The sequence below is a fragment of the Chiloscyllium punctatum genome, chromosome 48 (assembly GCF_047496795.1).
Source record: "Chiloscyllium punctatum isolate Juve2018m chromosome 48, sChiPun1.3, whole genome shotgun sequence".
Taxonomy (NCBI): domain Eukaryota; kingdom Metazoa; phylum Chordata; class Chondrichthyes; order Orectolobiformes; family Hemiscylliidae; genus Chiloscyllium; species Chiloscyllium punctatum.
Window position 1 is genome coordinate 40,459,391 of NC_092786.1, and position 15,151 is coordinate 40,474,541.

Below are 15,151 nucleotides of genomic sequence, written 5' to 3' on the forward strand. Positions count from 1 at the left end.
AGTACAGCAGCTCTTCATAGGAGGCAAAACAGTACTGATGATGTCACCTAGAAAGGGGATGAGATACCTGCGAACAAACCAACAACGAATCCAGAATTGATGAAAGCCGAATAGTGGATGTTGTCTATAGGGACTTCAGCAAGGCAATCATCAAGGTTCTGCATGATAGACTGATTAGAAAAATTAGATCACATGAAATACTGTAAGAGCTAGCTATTTGGATTCAAAATTGACATGAAGATAAGAGACATGGTGTGGTAAGAGGTTCCTTTTCAGACTGGAGGCCCATGACAAAGGGTGTACTGGTGCTCGATCCAATATTTGATATTTGATATTTATATGAATAATTTGGATGTGAATATAGGAGATATGGTTTGTAAGTTTGCAGGTGACAGCAAATTGGTGGTCTAGTGGGCAGCAAAGAAGGTTACTTCACAGTACAAAAGGATCTTGATCAGATGGGCCAACGGGCCAAGGAGTGGCAGATAGAGTTTAATTTAGATACACGTGAGATGTTGCATTTTGGCAAGGCAACTCGGGGCATACCTTGTACACTTAATGGTAAGGTCCTAGGGAACATTGCCAAACAAAGAGACCTTGGAGTCCACATTCAGAGTTCCTTGAAAGTTGAGTCCCAGGGAGAGAGGGTAGTGAAAAAGGATTTGGTATGCTTGCTTTTATTGGTCTGTGCATTGAGTATAGGAGTTGGGATATCCTGTTGTCGCTTTACAGAACGTTTTGTTGGCTACTTTTGGAATACTGCTTTCACTTCTGGACTCCCTGCTATAGGAAAGAAGTTTTACAACTTGAAAGGATTCAGAAAACATTTACAAGGGTGCTGCGAGGGTTGTAGGATTTGAGCTACAGGGAGAGACTGAATTGACTGAGGCGATTTTCCATGGAGTATTGGAGGCTGAGGAATGATGTTATTGAGGTTTATACAATCATGATGGGCATGGATAGGGAAAATAGGTCTTTTCCTTTGAGCAGGGAATTCCAAAACTATCTAGACAGCATAGGTTTCAGGTAAGGGGGGAAGGATTTTAAAGGCAACTGAGGGTGGTGCATACATGGAACGAGCTTCCAGAGGATGTGGTTGAGGCGGGTCCAATCAACATTTAAAAGCATCTGGATGGGTACATGAATAGGAAGGGTTTAGAGAGACATGGCTCGAATGCTGGCAAATGTAGCAAGATTAATTTAGCATATCAGGTCATCATGGACGAGTAGTAGTGAAAGGTCTGTTTCTGTGCTGTGTATCTTTAACTCTGAGTGAATGCATGTAGCTTCAGTTTAATATTCCATTTTGAAAAGCACTGTCTTCATCACTACAGCACTTTCTCAGCACAGCCTTGAATGTTTGATTTAAATTTTATGCTCACAACCTTTTGGTTTAAAATGAGTGCAACTACTTGTATCTTTTTGAATTTGACAGCATAGCACAAAATTGCGTTAAATTCCTCTGCTCTTTGAGGCAAATTTGAAAGCAAAAATGTTAAGACCAGTAAAGTCACTTAATTAACCAAATCTGTTTAATGATAGTTGCAGAAGAGTAGATATTTATTGTATCTGCATTTACATCTTTTTGATAACTGAGCAGAAGTTGAGGTTTTGTGAAAGAAAATGTAAAAAAGAGTCTGAGGAGGTGCAATAAAATTTCTGTGCTTCAACACATTGAAAGGGTTGTCTTGACCAGTTTTTATTTTGTAAAAAGGAATATTTTTGTATCAAATACAACTTATGAGATAGTGTTAACATGTGAGCAATGATACACCGCAGAAAAAGTGTACTGAACCAATGGCAAACCTGAGGAACTCATTATTGACTTTCAGAGGGATGTTACTCATGACTCCCTATATATTAACAGCACAGAGGTGGCACGAGTGGAGAGTGTCAAGATTCCTGGGAGTGGTCATCAACAACAAGCTTTTTTGGACTCTTCATGTGGATGCACTGGTTACAAAGGCCCAACAATGTCTCTTTCTCAGGCAGCTGTTGGAAATCTGGCATGATGGCGAATATCCTCAACAGCTTTTATAGGTGTGCCATCGAGAGCATTCTGTCTGGGTATATCACGACCTGGTATGGCAACTGTACCATTCAAGATCAGAGACTGTTCCAGAGAGTGGTGAACTCAGCTGGGACTATCACAAAGGCCAACCTCCCATTGATAGAATCCATCTACCAGGCCCGCTGTCAAGCAAAGGCCACGAGCATTCTCAAAGATCCATTCCACCCAGGCAATGCTTTTCTACAATCTCTACCATCAGGGAGAAGGTTAAAAAAACCAGCTGGTTTTTATCCGATTGTTGTTAGAATACTGAATGGACTCTCAAACTCTTAACATTTGCCTGTACCTGTGTTTTTGTTTTTTGCCGTTGTTTACCTATTATTTACTTATCTATGCTATTTAACTCTGTGATCTACCTGTACTGCTCAGAAGACAAAGCTTTTCACTGTGCCTCAGTACACGTGACAATAAATTCAATTCAATTCAATGTTTGTACCAGCTTTGGAATTAATATCAACATGCTCCCATCGTTGCCACTGGTACAACTATCTGAGACAAATCCTTGGTGAATAACGGTTGCTTTTCATTTTATGCCGCATGTTCATTTCATGATTATCGTAAAACTTTTTTTTACTTTGGCGTCATTTGTTTATATTTTGATATCACAGAAACAAATGAGGCATAAATTAGGATTTCTGTCTGGAGTATTTACAGCACATTACAGTGTATCCCGACAGCAACATGTTTCCTCTTAGCTGCTGAGAACCAAGCTGAGACAAATGGATAAAAAGCAGATAATTTTGAAAAAATATTGAGACAAGCTGTCATGCCACATAAAAGTTTTAAGTGTTTCAGATTAGAGAGAATGACATGAGTTGATCGATATCCGAGATCGAGCTCGGAAGTTGCAAGGTTGAAAATATATTGAGGTTAATTCAGAAGTTAATCTGTGGGATATTTATGTTGGTACAATGAAAATACTGTTTGTTTCCTGTACTTGAAGAGTAGGACTTTAATGCAAGTTTTTACAATCAAAGTTTTTATTTTGGAATTTTAGCAATAGATGATGAATCCAAAGAAGTAACAAAGTCTAGATTATATCATTATACAATTTAGAAAGAGCCAGCCAATCATCAATCCCTTTTGGTTATCTACTTGGAGTCGAAAAGACTGTGCACAAGTTTCGCTTCCAAAATCGGAAGTGAGACAAACAGCAATATAATTGTTTAGTGCTGTTGGTTGAGTTCTAAATGTTGACCAGAGGTATTCCTCTCTCGCTCTTAATAATGCTGTAAAATGTTTATGTTTGCCTTCCTCATCTCAAGCACAACACAGCAGCCCCAACCAAATGTTAGTTCAGTACTATACTGTCCTGTTGTGGGGCTTGAACCTTTGACCTTTTGGCTCAAATACATTGTTACCTATTTAAACCATCTTGCTGAATAGACATTTTCCACTGCTATTAATAGAGTACAAAGATTTGATTCTAAAAAAACCTCCAGACTATTTGGTTTATGCTCATGTTTCAAAAGAACATCTACCCACTTTGACTCATCTAACCTTATTAGCATGTTCTCTATTCCTTCCTCTCTCTAATTTCTCTCACTTCTTCTGAAATGCATTTATGCTGTTCTGCAAAATTATTAGAATGGAACTTGCAATCAATTCAAACCATTCTCCAAGTGAAGGTGTTTCTCCTATATTCCTTGTTGGGTTTCATGATAACTGCTTTATATTTGTGACCATCTCATTTTGGATTTTTTACAACTAGAGGTATTAGGTTAGCCCCTTAGCCATTTTGATTGTTTGATTTTTTTGGTTCTTGTTCTTCTGTATCCTCCTTGTGATGTGAAGATCATCACCTCAACAAAAATAGCAACCTGTTTTAACATAGTCTATAACACAAAATATCTCAACGATTCATAGAAACATTGAAACAAAATGCGTTAGTGATTCACTCCTTGAAAGTGGAGTCACTGGTAGTTAGGATAGTGAAGGCCGCGTTTGGTATGCTTTCCTTTATTGGTCAGAGTATTGAGTACAAGAGTTGGGAGGTCATGTTGCTGCTGTACAGGACATTGGTTAGGCCATGTAGGAATATTGCGTGCAATTCTGGTCTCCTTCCTATCGGAAAGATGTTGTGAAACTTGAAAGGGTTCAGAAAAGATTTACAAGGATGTTGCCAGGGTTGGAGGATTTGAACTATAGGGAGAGGCTGAACAGGCTAGGGCTGTTTTCCCTGGAGCGTCGGAGGCTGAAGGGTAACCTTATAGAGGTTTACAAAATTGAGGGGCATGGATAGGGTAAATAGAGAAAGTCTTTTCCCTGGGGTTGGGGAGTCCAGAACTAGAGGGCGTAGGTTTATGGTGAGAGGGGAAAGATATAAAAGAGACCTAAGGGGCAACGTTTTCAAGCAGAGGGTGGTACGTGTATGAAATGAGCTGCCAGAGGAAGTGGTGGAGGCTGGTACAATTGCAACATTTGGATAGGTACATGAATAGGAAGGGTTTAGAGGGATATGGGCCGGGTGCTGGCAGGTGGGACTAAATTGGGTTGGGATATCTGGTCGGCATGGATGGGTTGGACCGAAGGGTCTGTTTCTGTGCTGTACATCTCTATGCCTCTATGACTGTATAAGGGGGATCTTCAGTTAGATGGCTAACATCTTGCCCAAAGAGCTTTAGTTTTAAGGGTTGTCTCAAAAAAAGAATGTGGAGTTGAGGGACTGAGAGAGATGGGAGGGGTTGCCAGAGATTAGGGCCTTCACATCTCGAGGCATTGTGATCAGAGGTGAAGTTTTAGAACTGTATAGTTCAATAGGCCAAATTAGAGGACCACAGATCTTTTGTCGAGTTGGAGATGATTACAAAAACTGGGAGAAGCCAAACCATGGAAGGATTTGCAAATGCTGTGAGAATTTTCAGATTGAGGTAATGTTGAACTGGATACCTATGTTAATCAGGGATCACAGAGGTAATGAGCGAATGACATTTGATGTGAACTAAGATATGCAAAGTTGGGTTTTGGCTGACCTCCAGTTTATGGAAGATAGCATGTGGGAGTCCAGCGTGAAGTGCATTTGAATAGTTCAGTCTGGTGGTAGCAAAGACAAACATGAAGCCATCAGCAGCAAAAAGAACTGAAGCAGGGTTGGAGAAAGCAAAGTTACTGAGTTAGAAGTAGACATTCTTGATGGCTGCACGTTTACGTCCTTGGATGCTTCTCTGGGGCTATCTATGACCCTAAAGTTGCAAATAATTTGGTTCAGCCTTTGCCGTAGAGAGAGAAGGAACACTGATGAGGAAATGGGATTTATGGTGTGGACCAATATAACAGTGGCAATGAAGTAGTATTGAGTGTATGTGTTGCATTTTTAGATGTCACCAAAGTGCGGAGTATCAAATGGGATCCAAATATTGGTGTTTTGAAGGCACCTTAACTGTTCTTAACTGTCATCTGAAATGACCTCACAAACCACTCTATTCAAAAAAAAATTGAAGTTGAACACAATAAATGTTGGGCTTACTAGCAATGTGCAAATTCAATGAAGGAATTAGGAACATTCATTTGGCACGTGATAACATCTTGAAGGATCTGGGAGAAAAACAGGCAGGTTTTAGGGGGTGAGGGTTTACTTTTAAGAAGGATGATGGACTTGAGAGTGTGCCAGAACCTGAGATCATACTATCTGCCATTGGTAATAATTCCGTGCAACTTGTATGACAAATAAGTCATCTAATTATAATGCCATATGCATATCAATGTAAGATGTGGCTAACTTTTGCTTTATGTCCCATGTTTTTCAGACCTTAATACAAGTTCAATTTCACCCAGTCCCTTAACGGACCTCTGGATGTAATTCTTCTCAAGAAGACATTCAACCTGGGTATGAAGACTGAGATAACACCTGATGCACCCAAAAGACAGGAGAGTTCAAAGGGGGCATTATTGAACCCTGAGCCAATTTTGGCAACAAAACGTTTTAGTACAGACGTTGAAATGATTGCAAGGAAAGTTGAAAATGAATACTCTCATATTTGTGATTCTGGAAAGCGGATAAAGGACATGAATGGAAACAGACTAGAACAGGAGAAAATGATTGTTGTCAGAAAAAAGCGTAAGAGCCAGCAGGCTGGTCCCTCAGAAACTCAAAACTCTGATTTCAAAGATCGCCAGGGCAATGTTAGTCTGAGGCCGAGTGTACAGCCGCCAGACCATGCAGATGACTCTTCGTTTAGTGACTGTGTTTCATCGCCTTCTTCGAGTCTACATTTTGGTGACTCTGACACAGTGACTTCAGAAGAAGAGGAGATTCCAGGCAGACATTCCCAGGCAGTATTGAGTAGCACAAGTAGAACAGTTCATTCAAAAATGCACAAGTGGCCTCGGTCTGAGCAGGAATCTATATCAGGGATCTTAATCAAGCGACCTTGTCTCCCGAACAGCAGTCTACGAAGGTCTCATCAGAGAAAGAAATTCACAAAACCCAATCCTTCTCAACGGACTCAAAAGCAGAAGGAACGGATTTTATTACAGAGAAAGAAAAGGGAAGTGATTGCTCGCAGGAAATACGCCTTGTTGCAAAGTTCTAGCAGTTCAGGTGATAATGACCTTAGTAGTGAATCCTCCTCCAGCTCTTCAACTGAAGATGAGGATTTGTATGTGTCGAGGAATGAAAGCCACCAAAACAGTACAACAGTTGCCTCAGGTAATACTTTTCCTGTCAAGTTTTTTTTGCACACTTGAAGCGTAATGGGCATGTGGTTGCGCACTATTTAAAAACTGAAGAACTTTTGTACATAACAGGTTGCAAACTGCTCTGGTTACTTAAAATCAGCTATACAACCATATGCCCAAAATAGGTAATCAGCTCTCTACTTCAAAGGTAGCTATGTTTTGTTTATTTACAATGTTTTCTTCAATTAGCTGCTCGTAATCTCCCCAACATTGTATTTTTCAATGTTTCAGCCCTCTGTGTTGTCACACCACTGTTAAGATTGGTCAGCCTGTTTGAAGTTGAACAATAATTGTGTTGAAACACTGCTAGGGGGAGCACACTGGTACTCCAACCTCACCACTTCGCAAGCCAACTAAAAGCTGTAAACGACCATTTGAATTACCAAGATTGCCATCTTTTGATTGCTATCTCAGACACAGTGACTGCCACCAGGTTTCATCAGTAAAAACGTTTATGTTCCTTCATGAATGTGGGTATCAATACCGTGGTCAGGATTTATGATTCATAATCTTGCCCCGCCTCGAGGTGATTTGGCATGAGATGAGCTTCTGATTTTTTAAAGTCGCCGTCAATAAAATATTCCCAATCCATAGCATCACCAATATCACCCTGTCTCAGCTCATTTACGCTGAAACCATCAGTCGTGAATTGTTACCTTGAGACTTGACTATTCCACTTCTCTCGTGCCTTGACTTCCACATTGTAGCCTCCATAAAATTGAGCTAATTGAATATTCTGCCTGTTTTTATCAAATCCTATTGTCCAGTTGCCCCTGTACTTACAGACCTACCTTGATTGTTAAGCAAGCCACACCTGGATTTCACATCGTTCTTTTCAAATGCCTTTGTGACGTCTGCAAATTTATGTCCTTAAGCTTAATCACTAATATATACATAGTGAATAGCTGGGGTCCAAGCACTGATCCCTGCAGTCCCCACGAGTCACTTGCTGCCACTCTTAAAAAGACTCAGTTGTTCCTACTATTTGTTTCGTATCCACTAGCCAATTCTTTTATCCATGTCAGTACACTACTCCCAATCTCTATGCACTTTAACTTTACATACTTATCTCTTATGTGGGACCTTATCAAAACCCTTCTGAACGTCCAAGTAAACCACATCCACTGGCTTGCATTAATCAACCTGTGAGTTGGATCCTCTCAAAATTCCAGTAGATTCAGCAAGCATAATTTCCATATCGTAAATCCATCTTGAATCCATCCGATACTGTAACTGTTTTCCAAGTGCTATGCCATTAAATGTTTTATTATGGACACTAGCATTTTCACCAGTACCAATGTCAGGCTAATTGATTGAACCCTGTTTTCTCTGTACCTCCTTTTTTAAAATAGTGGGGTTACATCAGGAACCTTCTCATCATTAAGAACTGTTCTATAAAGAAACTTGAAGGATGACTACCAATGCTTCCACTATTTCTAGGACCACTTCATTAAATATCAAGAGTGTGGTGCTGGAAAAGCACAGCAGGTTAGGCAGCATCCGACTTTGATCTCCAGCATCTGTAGTCCTCATTTTTGACCACTTCATTAAATACTCTGGGATGCAGATTATTATACCCTGGTGATTTGGCAATCAGTTAATCCCATCAATTTCCTCAACACCATTTCACTGTGACAACTAATTTTCTTCAGTTCCCCCTGGCCACTCTACCCTGTGATCACCAACATTTTTGTGATGTTATTTGTATGCTCCTTTATAAGGACAAAACAAAAATATCTGTTTAATTGATCTGCTATCTTTTCATTCCCCACTTTAACTTCCCTTATTTCTGACTGTGAAGGACCTACGTTTGACTTCACTGATCCTTTTCGTTTGTAATCCGTTTGTACATTGCCTGAAGGATTACTCACCCTATAATTTCCCCTCTTAATCAATTCCCTTCTCCTTTGCTGAAATGTAGACCACTCCTAATCCTCAAATGTGCTTTTTTTTGCTGCTTTGTATATCTCTTCTTTGGACCTGATACTATCCCTAATTTCACTTGAAATCCATGGTCAGGCCACCTTTCCCAATTTATTTTTGTGCTGCACAGGAATGAACAATTGTTGCAGTTCTTCTATGTACATTTTAAATATTTTCCATTTGGCTATCTATTGTCACCCCTTTCATGTTCTCCAATTTGTCTTAGCCAGCTCATGCCTTACGGAATTATAGTTTCCTTTATTTCGATTCAAATATAGATTCTCCTCTGACTAGCACGTGGTACAGGTAACAATGCTGAGATCAATACCTTTTGAGGTCCTACTTTTTAAACTTGCTTTCTAAATGCCATATAGAGTCATACAGGATGCAAACAGACCCTTCGGCCCAACCCGTCCATGCTGGCCAGGTTACCAAACTGAACTAGTCCCATTTGCCTCTGTTTGGCCCATAAGCCTCAAAACCCTTCCTCATAATATACCAGATGCACTTTAAATGTTGTAATTGTGCTCACCTCTACCACTTCATCTGGGAGCTCATTCTATGCACAACACCCTCAGTATGAAAAAGTTGCCCCCAGGTCAGTTTTAAATCTTTCTCCTTTCTCCTTTCACATTAAACCTATGTCCTCTGGTTTTGGACTCCTCTACCCTGGTACCAGATTTAGATTTAGATTTTATTGTCACGTATACTTGAGTACAGGAATATCGGAGTACAGTCAATTGTATATAAAGTCGATATTCTCCAGTGCCATCTTAGTACGCAAAAGACATGATTAAAAGCAGGAGCAGAAATAAAAGAAACCACCAAAAGACAAAGAAAGTGCCCAGATTTCTTCTCCACCTCTGCCATGAGACTTTGCTGCCAGAAAGTCCATCCTCGGTCTGCGAACATTCAGGTGCCCTGAGTCCTCACAATAGCATGATGTCCCAACTCCTGTACTCACTGCTATGACTCAGGAAAGCAAGCATGCCAAATGCCACCTTCACCACCCTGTCTATCTGTGACGTCACTTCCAAGGAACTATGCACCTCCACCCCTTGATCTCTCTATTCGACAACATGGGCCAGAGCCCTACGATTAACTGTATAAGTCTTGCCCTAGTTTGTCTTCTCAAAGTGCTGCCCCATAATTTTATCCAAATTAAAATTCACCTGTAATTTTTTTGTCCACTGGCCCAGTTGATTGAGATCCCATCGTACTCTTGGATAACCTTCTTCACCTGCACACATACACATCTACGTTTGTGGGGTGAATTTGTACTTGCAGAGTTACATTGTACTTTGCTCAAAAACTGCACAAAACCGTGTAAGATTCTGCTAATTCATTTTTTAGATTAGAATCAGTCTAAACATTATGGCACAGACAGCAGCACACAGGGGGCTAACACCTTCAACACATTATCTGGGCTGACATCAATTGTTAAAGTTAACCTGAGAGTGTAAATTTTAAAAAATGTTTTGTGATTTACATATGAAAGAAGTGAAACTAACATGGTCATTCGAACAGATGAGAGACTTAACAAACAATCATGGTATTTTTCAATGCATAATTTCAGTTACATCCCATTGTAAATTTTGCTATAAAATCTGTGTCTTACAATTGTGTCCTCCACAACCACCTGATAAAGGAGCACCTAGTGCTTGCAATTAAACCTTTTGGACTATAACCTGGTGTTGTATCAATTTTGGTGTCACTCACAAAGTAACTAACCATGCCTCCTATATTCTAATTCAAATTGTTTGTATAAATGACAAACAACAGTGGACCCAATCCTGGTGGCATGCCATTGGTCACAGTCCTGCAGTCTGAATAGCAACCTTCTACCACCACCCTTTGTCTCCTCCCATCAAGTCAATTTTGTATCCAATTGATTAGTTCTCCTTGGATCCCTTGTGGCCTAACCTTGACTCATTTCATGTGAACATTAGTTTTTGCATCTGGAACACACATCCAGCATGACTACCTCTGTGACATCACCTCCCTTTCCACTTCACTCCAGAAGTGGTAATATCCATATTATCCACCTTTCCAGATTATACTCTCTTCTGCCCTCTTCCATCGGGATAAGGTATAGATTCTTCCCTGCTGTCATCAGACTTATGAGTGGACCTCTAGTATATTAGTCGTGATCTTTTTCTGCACCTTCTCTGTATATATTCTGCTCTTCGGTTAAAAAAAGCGAGAAGGTCCTATGTTGGTGGCACGGATATGTATCACTGTTGTTCACCTTCTCACTCCAAAAGCCCTGTGGCTGCTGTGAGACATCCTTGACCCAAGCACGTGGGAGGCAACATACCAACTTCGACCAAAAACAGAAATTGCTGGAGAAACTCTAAGGTCTGGCAACGTCTGTGGAGACTGTAGAATTAATGTTTCAAGTCCAGTTACCCTCCTACCATCTAAGAGTCTCATTCACAGCCATAGAAATGACGTTCTGTTCCCTTTACAATTTAATCCCCTGTTACTATATTATCCTACACTTATTCCACCTCCCCTGTCAATCAGAGCCAACCATGAGACAACGAATTTGGATTTTGCTGCCTTGCTTTGAGGCTTTCTCCTTAACACACACACATGCACTCTCTCTCTCGTGCTTGCACACTCTCTCTCTCGCGTGCGCGCTTTCTATCATACTCTCTCTCGTGCTCGCGCTCTCTCTCTCTCTGTTGCATGCTTTCTCTCTCTCTCTCTCTGTTGCGCGCTCTCTCTCTCTCTGTTGCGCGCTCTCTCTCTCTCTCTGTTGCGCGCTCTCTCTCTCTCTCTGTTGCGCGCTCTCTCTCTCTCTCTGTTGCGCGCTCTCTCTCTCTCTGTTGCGCGCTCTCTCTCTCTCTCTGTTGCGCGCTCTCTCTCTCTCTCTGTTGCGCGCTCTCTCTCTCTCTCTGTTGCGCGCTCTCTCTCTCTCTCTGTTGCGCGCTCTCTCTCTCTCTCTGTTGCGCGCTCTCTCTCTGTTGCGCGCTCTCTCTGTTGCGCGCTCTCTCTCTCTGCGCGCTCTCTCTCTCTCTGTTGCGCGCTCTCTCTCTCTCTGTTGCGCGCTCTCTCTCTCTCTGTTGCGCGCTCTCTCTCTGTTGCGCGCTCTCTCTCTCTCTGTTGCGCGCTCTCTCTCTCTCTGTTGCGCGCTCTCTCTCTCTCTGTTGCGCGCTCTCTCTCTCTCTGTTGCGCGCTCTCTCTCTCTCTGTTGCGCGCTCTCTCTCTCTCTGTTGCGCGCTCTCTCTCTCTCTGTTGCGCGCTCTCTCTCTCTCTGTTGCGCGCTCTCTCTCTCTCTGTTGCGCGCTCTCTCTCTCTCTGTTGCGCGCTCTCTCTCTCTCTGTTGCGCGCTCTCTCTCTCTCTGTTGCGCGCTCTCTCTCTCTCTGTTGCGCGCTCTCTCTCTCTGTTGCGCGCTCTCTCTCTCTCTGTTGCGCGCTCTCTCTCTCTGTTGCGCGCTCTCTCTCTCTCTGTTGCGCGCTCTCTCTCTCTCTGTTGCGCGCTCTCTCTCTCTCTGTTGCGCGCTCTCTCTCTCTCTGTTGCGCGCTCTCTCTCTCTCTGTTGCGCGCTCTCTCTCTCTCTGCGCGCTCTCTCTCTCTCTGTTGCGCGCTCTCTCTCTCTCTGTTGCGCGCTCTCTCTCTCTCTGTTGCGCGCTCTCTCTCTCTCTGTTGCGCGCTCTCTCTCTCTCTGTTGCGCGCTCTCTCTCTCTCTGTTGCGCGCTCTCTCTCTCTCTGTTGCGCGCTCTCTCTCTCTGTTGCGCGCTCTCTCTCTCTCTGTTGCGCGCTCTCTCTCTCTGTTGCGCGCTCTCTCTCTCTCTGTTGCGCGCTCTCTCTCTCTGTTGCGCGCTCTCTCTCTCTCTGTTGCGCGCTCTCTCTCTCTCTGTTGCGCGCTCTCTCTCTCTCTGTTGCGCGCTCTCTCTCTCTCTGTTGCGCGCGCTCTCTCTCTCTGTTGCGCGCGCTCTCTCTCTCTGTTGCGCGCGCTCTCTCTCTCTGTTGCGCGCGCTCTCTCTCTCTGTTGCGCGCGCTCTCTCTCTCTGTTGCGCGCGCTCTCTCTCTGTTGCGCGCGCTCTCTCTCTCTGTTGCGCGCGCTCTCTCTCTCTGTTGCGCGCGCTCTCTCTCTCTGTTGCGCGCGCTCTCTCTCTCTGTTGCGCGCTCTCTCTCTCTCTCTCTCTCTGTTGCGCGCTCTCTCTCTCTCTCTCTCTGTTGCGCGCTCTCTCTCTCTCTCTCTCTCTGTTGCGCGCTCTCTCTCTCTCTCTCTCTCTCTGTTGCGCCTGCTCTCTCAGTCTGGCTTCTCTCTCTCTCTGCTGTTGCGCGCCTACTCTCTCTCTCTCTCTCTCTCTCTGTTGCGCGCTCTCTCTCTCTCTGTTGCGCGCTCATCTCTCTCTTCTCTCTCTCTCGGTTTGGCGGCGCTCTCTCTCTCTCTCTGTTGCGCGCTCTCTCTCTCTCTCTGTTGTCGCGGCGCCATCTCTCTCTCGGTGCCCATCTCTCGGTCACACTCACTGCACGGTCTTCTTCTTTCACACACATCACTTTATCTCACGCACACTCTCACTAACCACTCAAAATGTGTGAATCGTGTTTTGGCAGGGTAATGTCCAAAATGGGACTCCTACACCACCTGCCTAGTCCCTTGTCTCTAAAGTATGGGCCATCCATTGTCCCTCCCTGCTAATGTTCTCACCTCTTGGATGCTCCACAATGTCCTCTGCTGCCACTCCAGCTCTGAAGCTCTGACTTCCAGGAGCTGCAGTTGGAAACACCTTTTACACATGTTGTGGTCCTGAGCACTGGAACTGTGCCTGACTTCCCACAGAGAGGAGGAGGAACAACACACCATGATCATGTGTGCATCTTTTATGGCTTATTCCTTTAAATTAAATGCTTGGATTGCCCTTAAAATCAAGCTACATTATTTACTCAAGGGTTCTTTTCCTCTGGGCTTCTGCCCTATTGTGTTTGCAAACCCAAAATTAAGAGCCTTGTATACTAAAGTCATAAAAATAGAATACATGCTTGCACAACCTTACTCACCCATTCATCATCTTTTAGGCCCACGTCACTTTCTGAATCGTCATGTCATCTCAGGAGCTTTGCCTCTGAATTTAGTGAAGGTTCGATCATGCTCCAACTGCTGCTCCCACTGAGCTCAGCCGAAACCTCGCCATCATGATTTTATTGGGGAAGCTATGCTACTACAGTTCACTGCCAGGTTCTCTCAACTTTGCTCCCATTGTTGCTCTGACTGGATTCATCGTGATGCAGAGTGCAGGGAACACTTGAGAGACATCGGCACTCCTCAAATTATGGCTTCTTAAAACATCCCTAATTTCTTCACCTTTTTTCTTCGTCTTCATTTGCTTAAGCCCTGATCTCTGGCATTTTCTCCCTTTGTCTCTCTACTATGCTTGTCTCTTAAGATATTTATGAAAGTCTACCTCTGTGACCAGGCTTTTGGTCACCTGATCTAATATCTCTTCAGTCAGAAAGTGTGGTTCTGGAAAAGCACAGCTGGTCAGGCAGCATCCAAGGAACAGGAGAGCTTATGCTTGAAACATCGACTCTCCTGCTTCTCGGATGCTGCCTAAATGGCTGTGCTTTTCCCGCATCACACTTTCTGACTCTGATCTCCAGCATCTGCAGTCCTCTCTTCCTTCTAATATTTCCTTATACAATATAGTGTCATATTTTATTTAATAATGCCATTGTGAATTACCATGGACATTTTATTCATTAAAGGTACTGTCCAGCACAAGGCATTATTAAACCTAAATAGCCCTTGAGAACGTGGTGATCAGCTGCCATCTTGAAGCTGTAACCTATACTCGAAGTACTCCCTGGTGCTCTTGGGGAGACTATTTGAGGATAATGATAATAATAAAAAGAGCTTGCAGTTGATGGTATTTCCATTTGCCTGCTGCTCCATGTTCTTCTCAGTGGTAATGGATGTGCAAGATGCTGGCCGAGAAAGAATTTGTCCTCCACTGCAAACAGGGTTGTGAAGTATTGTTACTCAAGTGTAAATCTAGTCCTGACTTGACTCTGAAGCAGAATACTAAAATTTCTATCATTTTATTGTAAATTGTGTCATTGAACCCGGAGACAAGTTTTGGAACTGTTTCATTTGTCTATTATATAAACAGTGCAGTGCAAGACCAATGTCCATTAGTTACACAAATAGATGAGAATGTTGAAAGTGCATGAATTGTGTTTTGCAATCAACAATCCTGGTAGGTTTAATCTGAGAGGAGTGGGGTCATATGTGAACGTATGTTCCTCCTTTTGTTTATGGAATTGCACAGGCAAAGACAACCACCTTTGTGGTGGTAGGAGTATGCAGAGATTAAATGATATGAATAAAGCATGAACCAAAAACTTAGAATTTGTGTATCACCATATGTACATGAATAGTAACTATAAAAACAACGATGTGCACTTGCTTTGTTGAAAGTGCTCCAATCTACATTACAAAAGGGGAGCACAGCTTGAATGAATTGTAGA

At 42.8% G+C, this 15,151-nt stretch overlaps 1 protein-coding gene across 3 annotated transcripts in view; it reads left to right on the plus strand.

Moving 5' to 3' along the window:
* rnf111 (ring finger protein 111) overlaps positions 1–15,151 on the plus strand; it is a 120,307-nt gene that overhangs the window by 37,487 nt on the left and 67,669 nt on the right. For all 3 annotated transcript variants that reach the window (XM_072565026.1, XM_072565028.1, XM_072565027.1), the window contains one exon: positions 5,818–6,719. In XM_072565026.1, coding sequence (XP_072421127.1) covers positions 5,900–6,719 — 820 coding nt within the window. In that variant the 5' untranslated portion in view covers positions 5,818–5,899. The remainder of the gene's footprint in view (positions 1–5,817; positions 6,720–15,151) is intronic.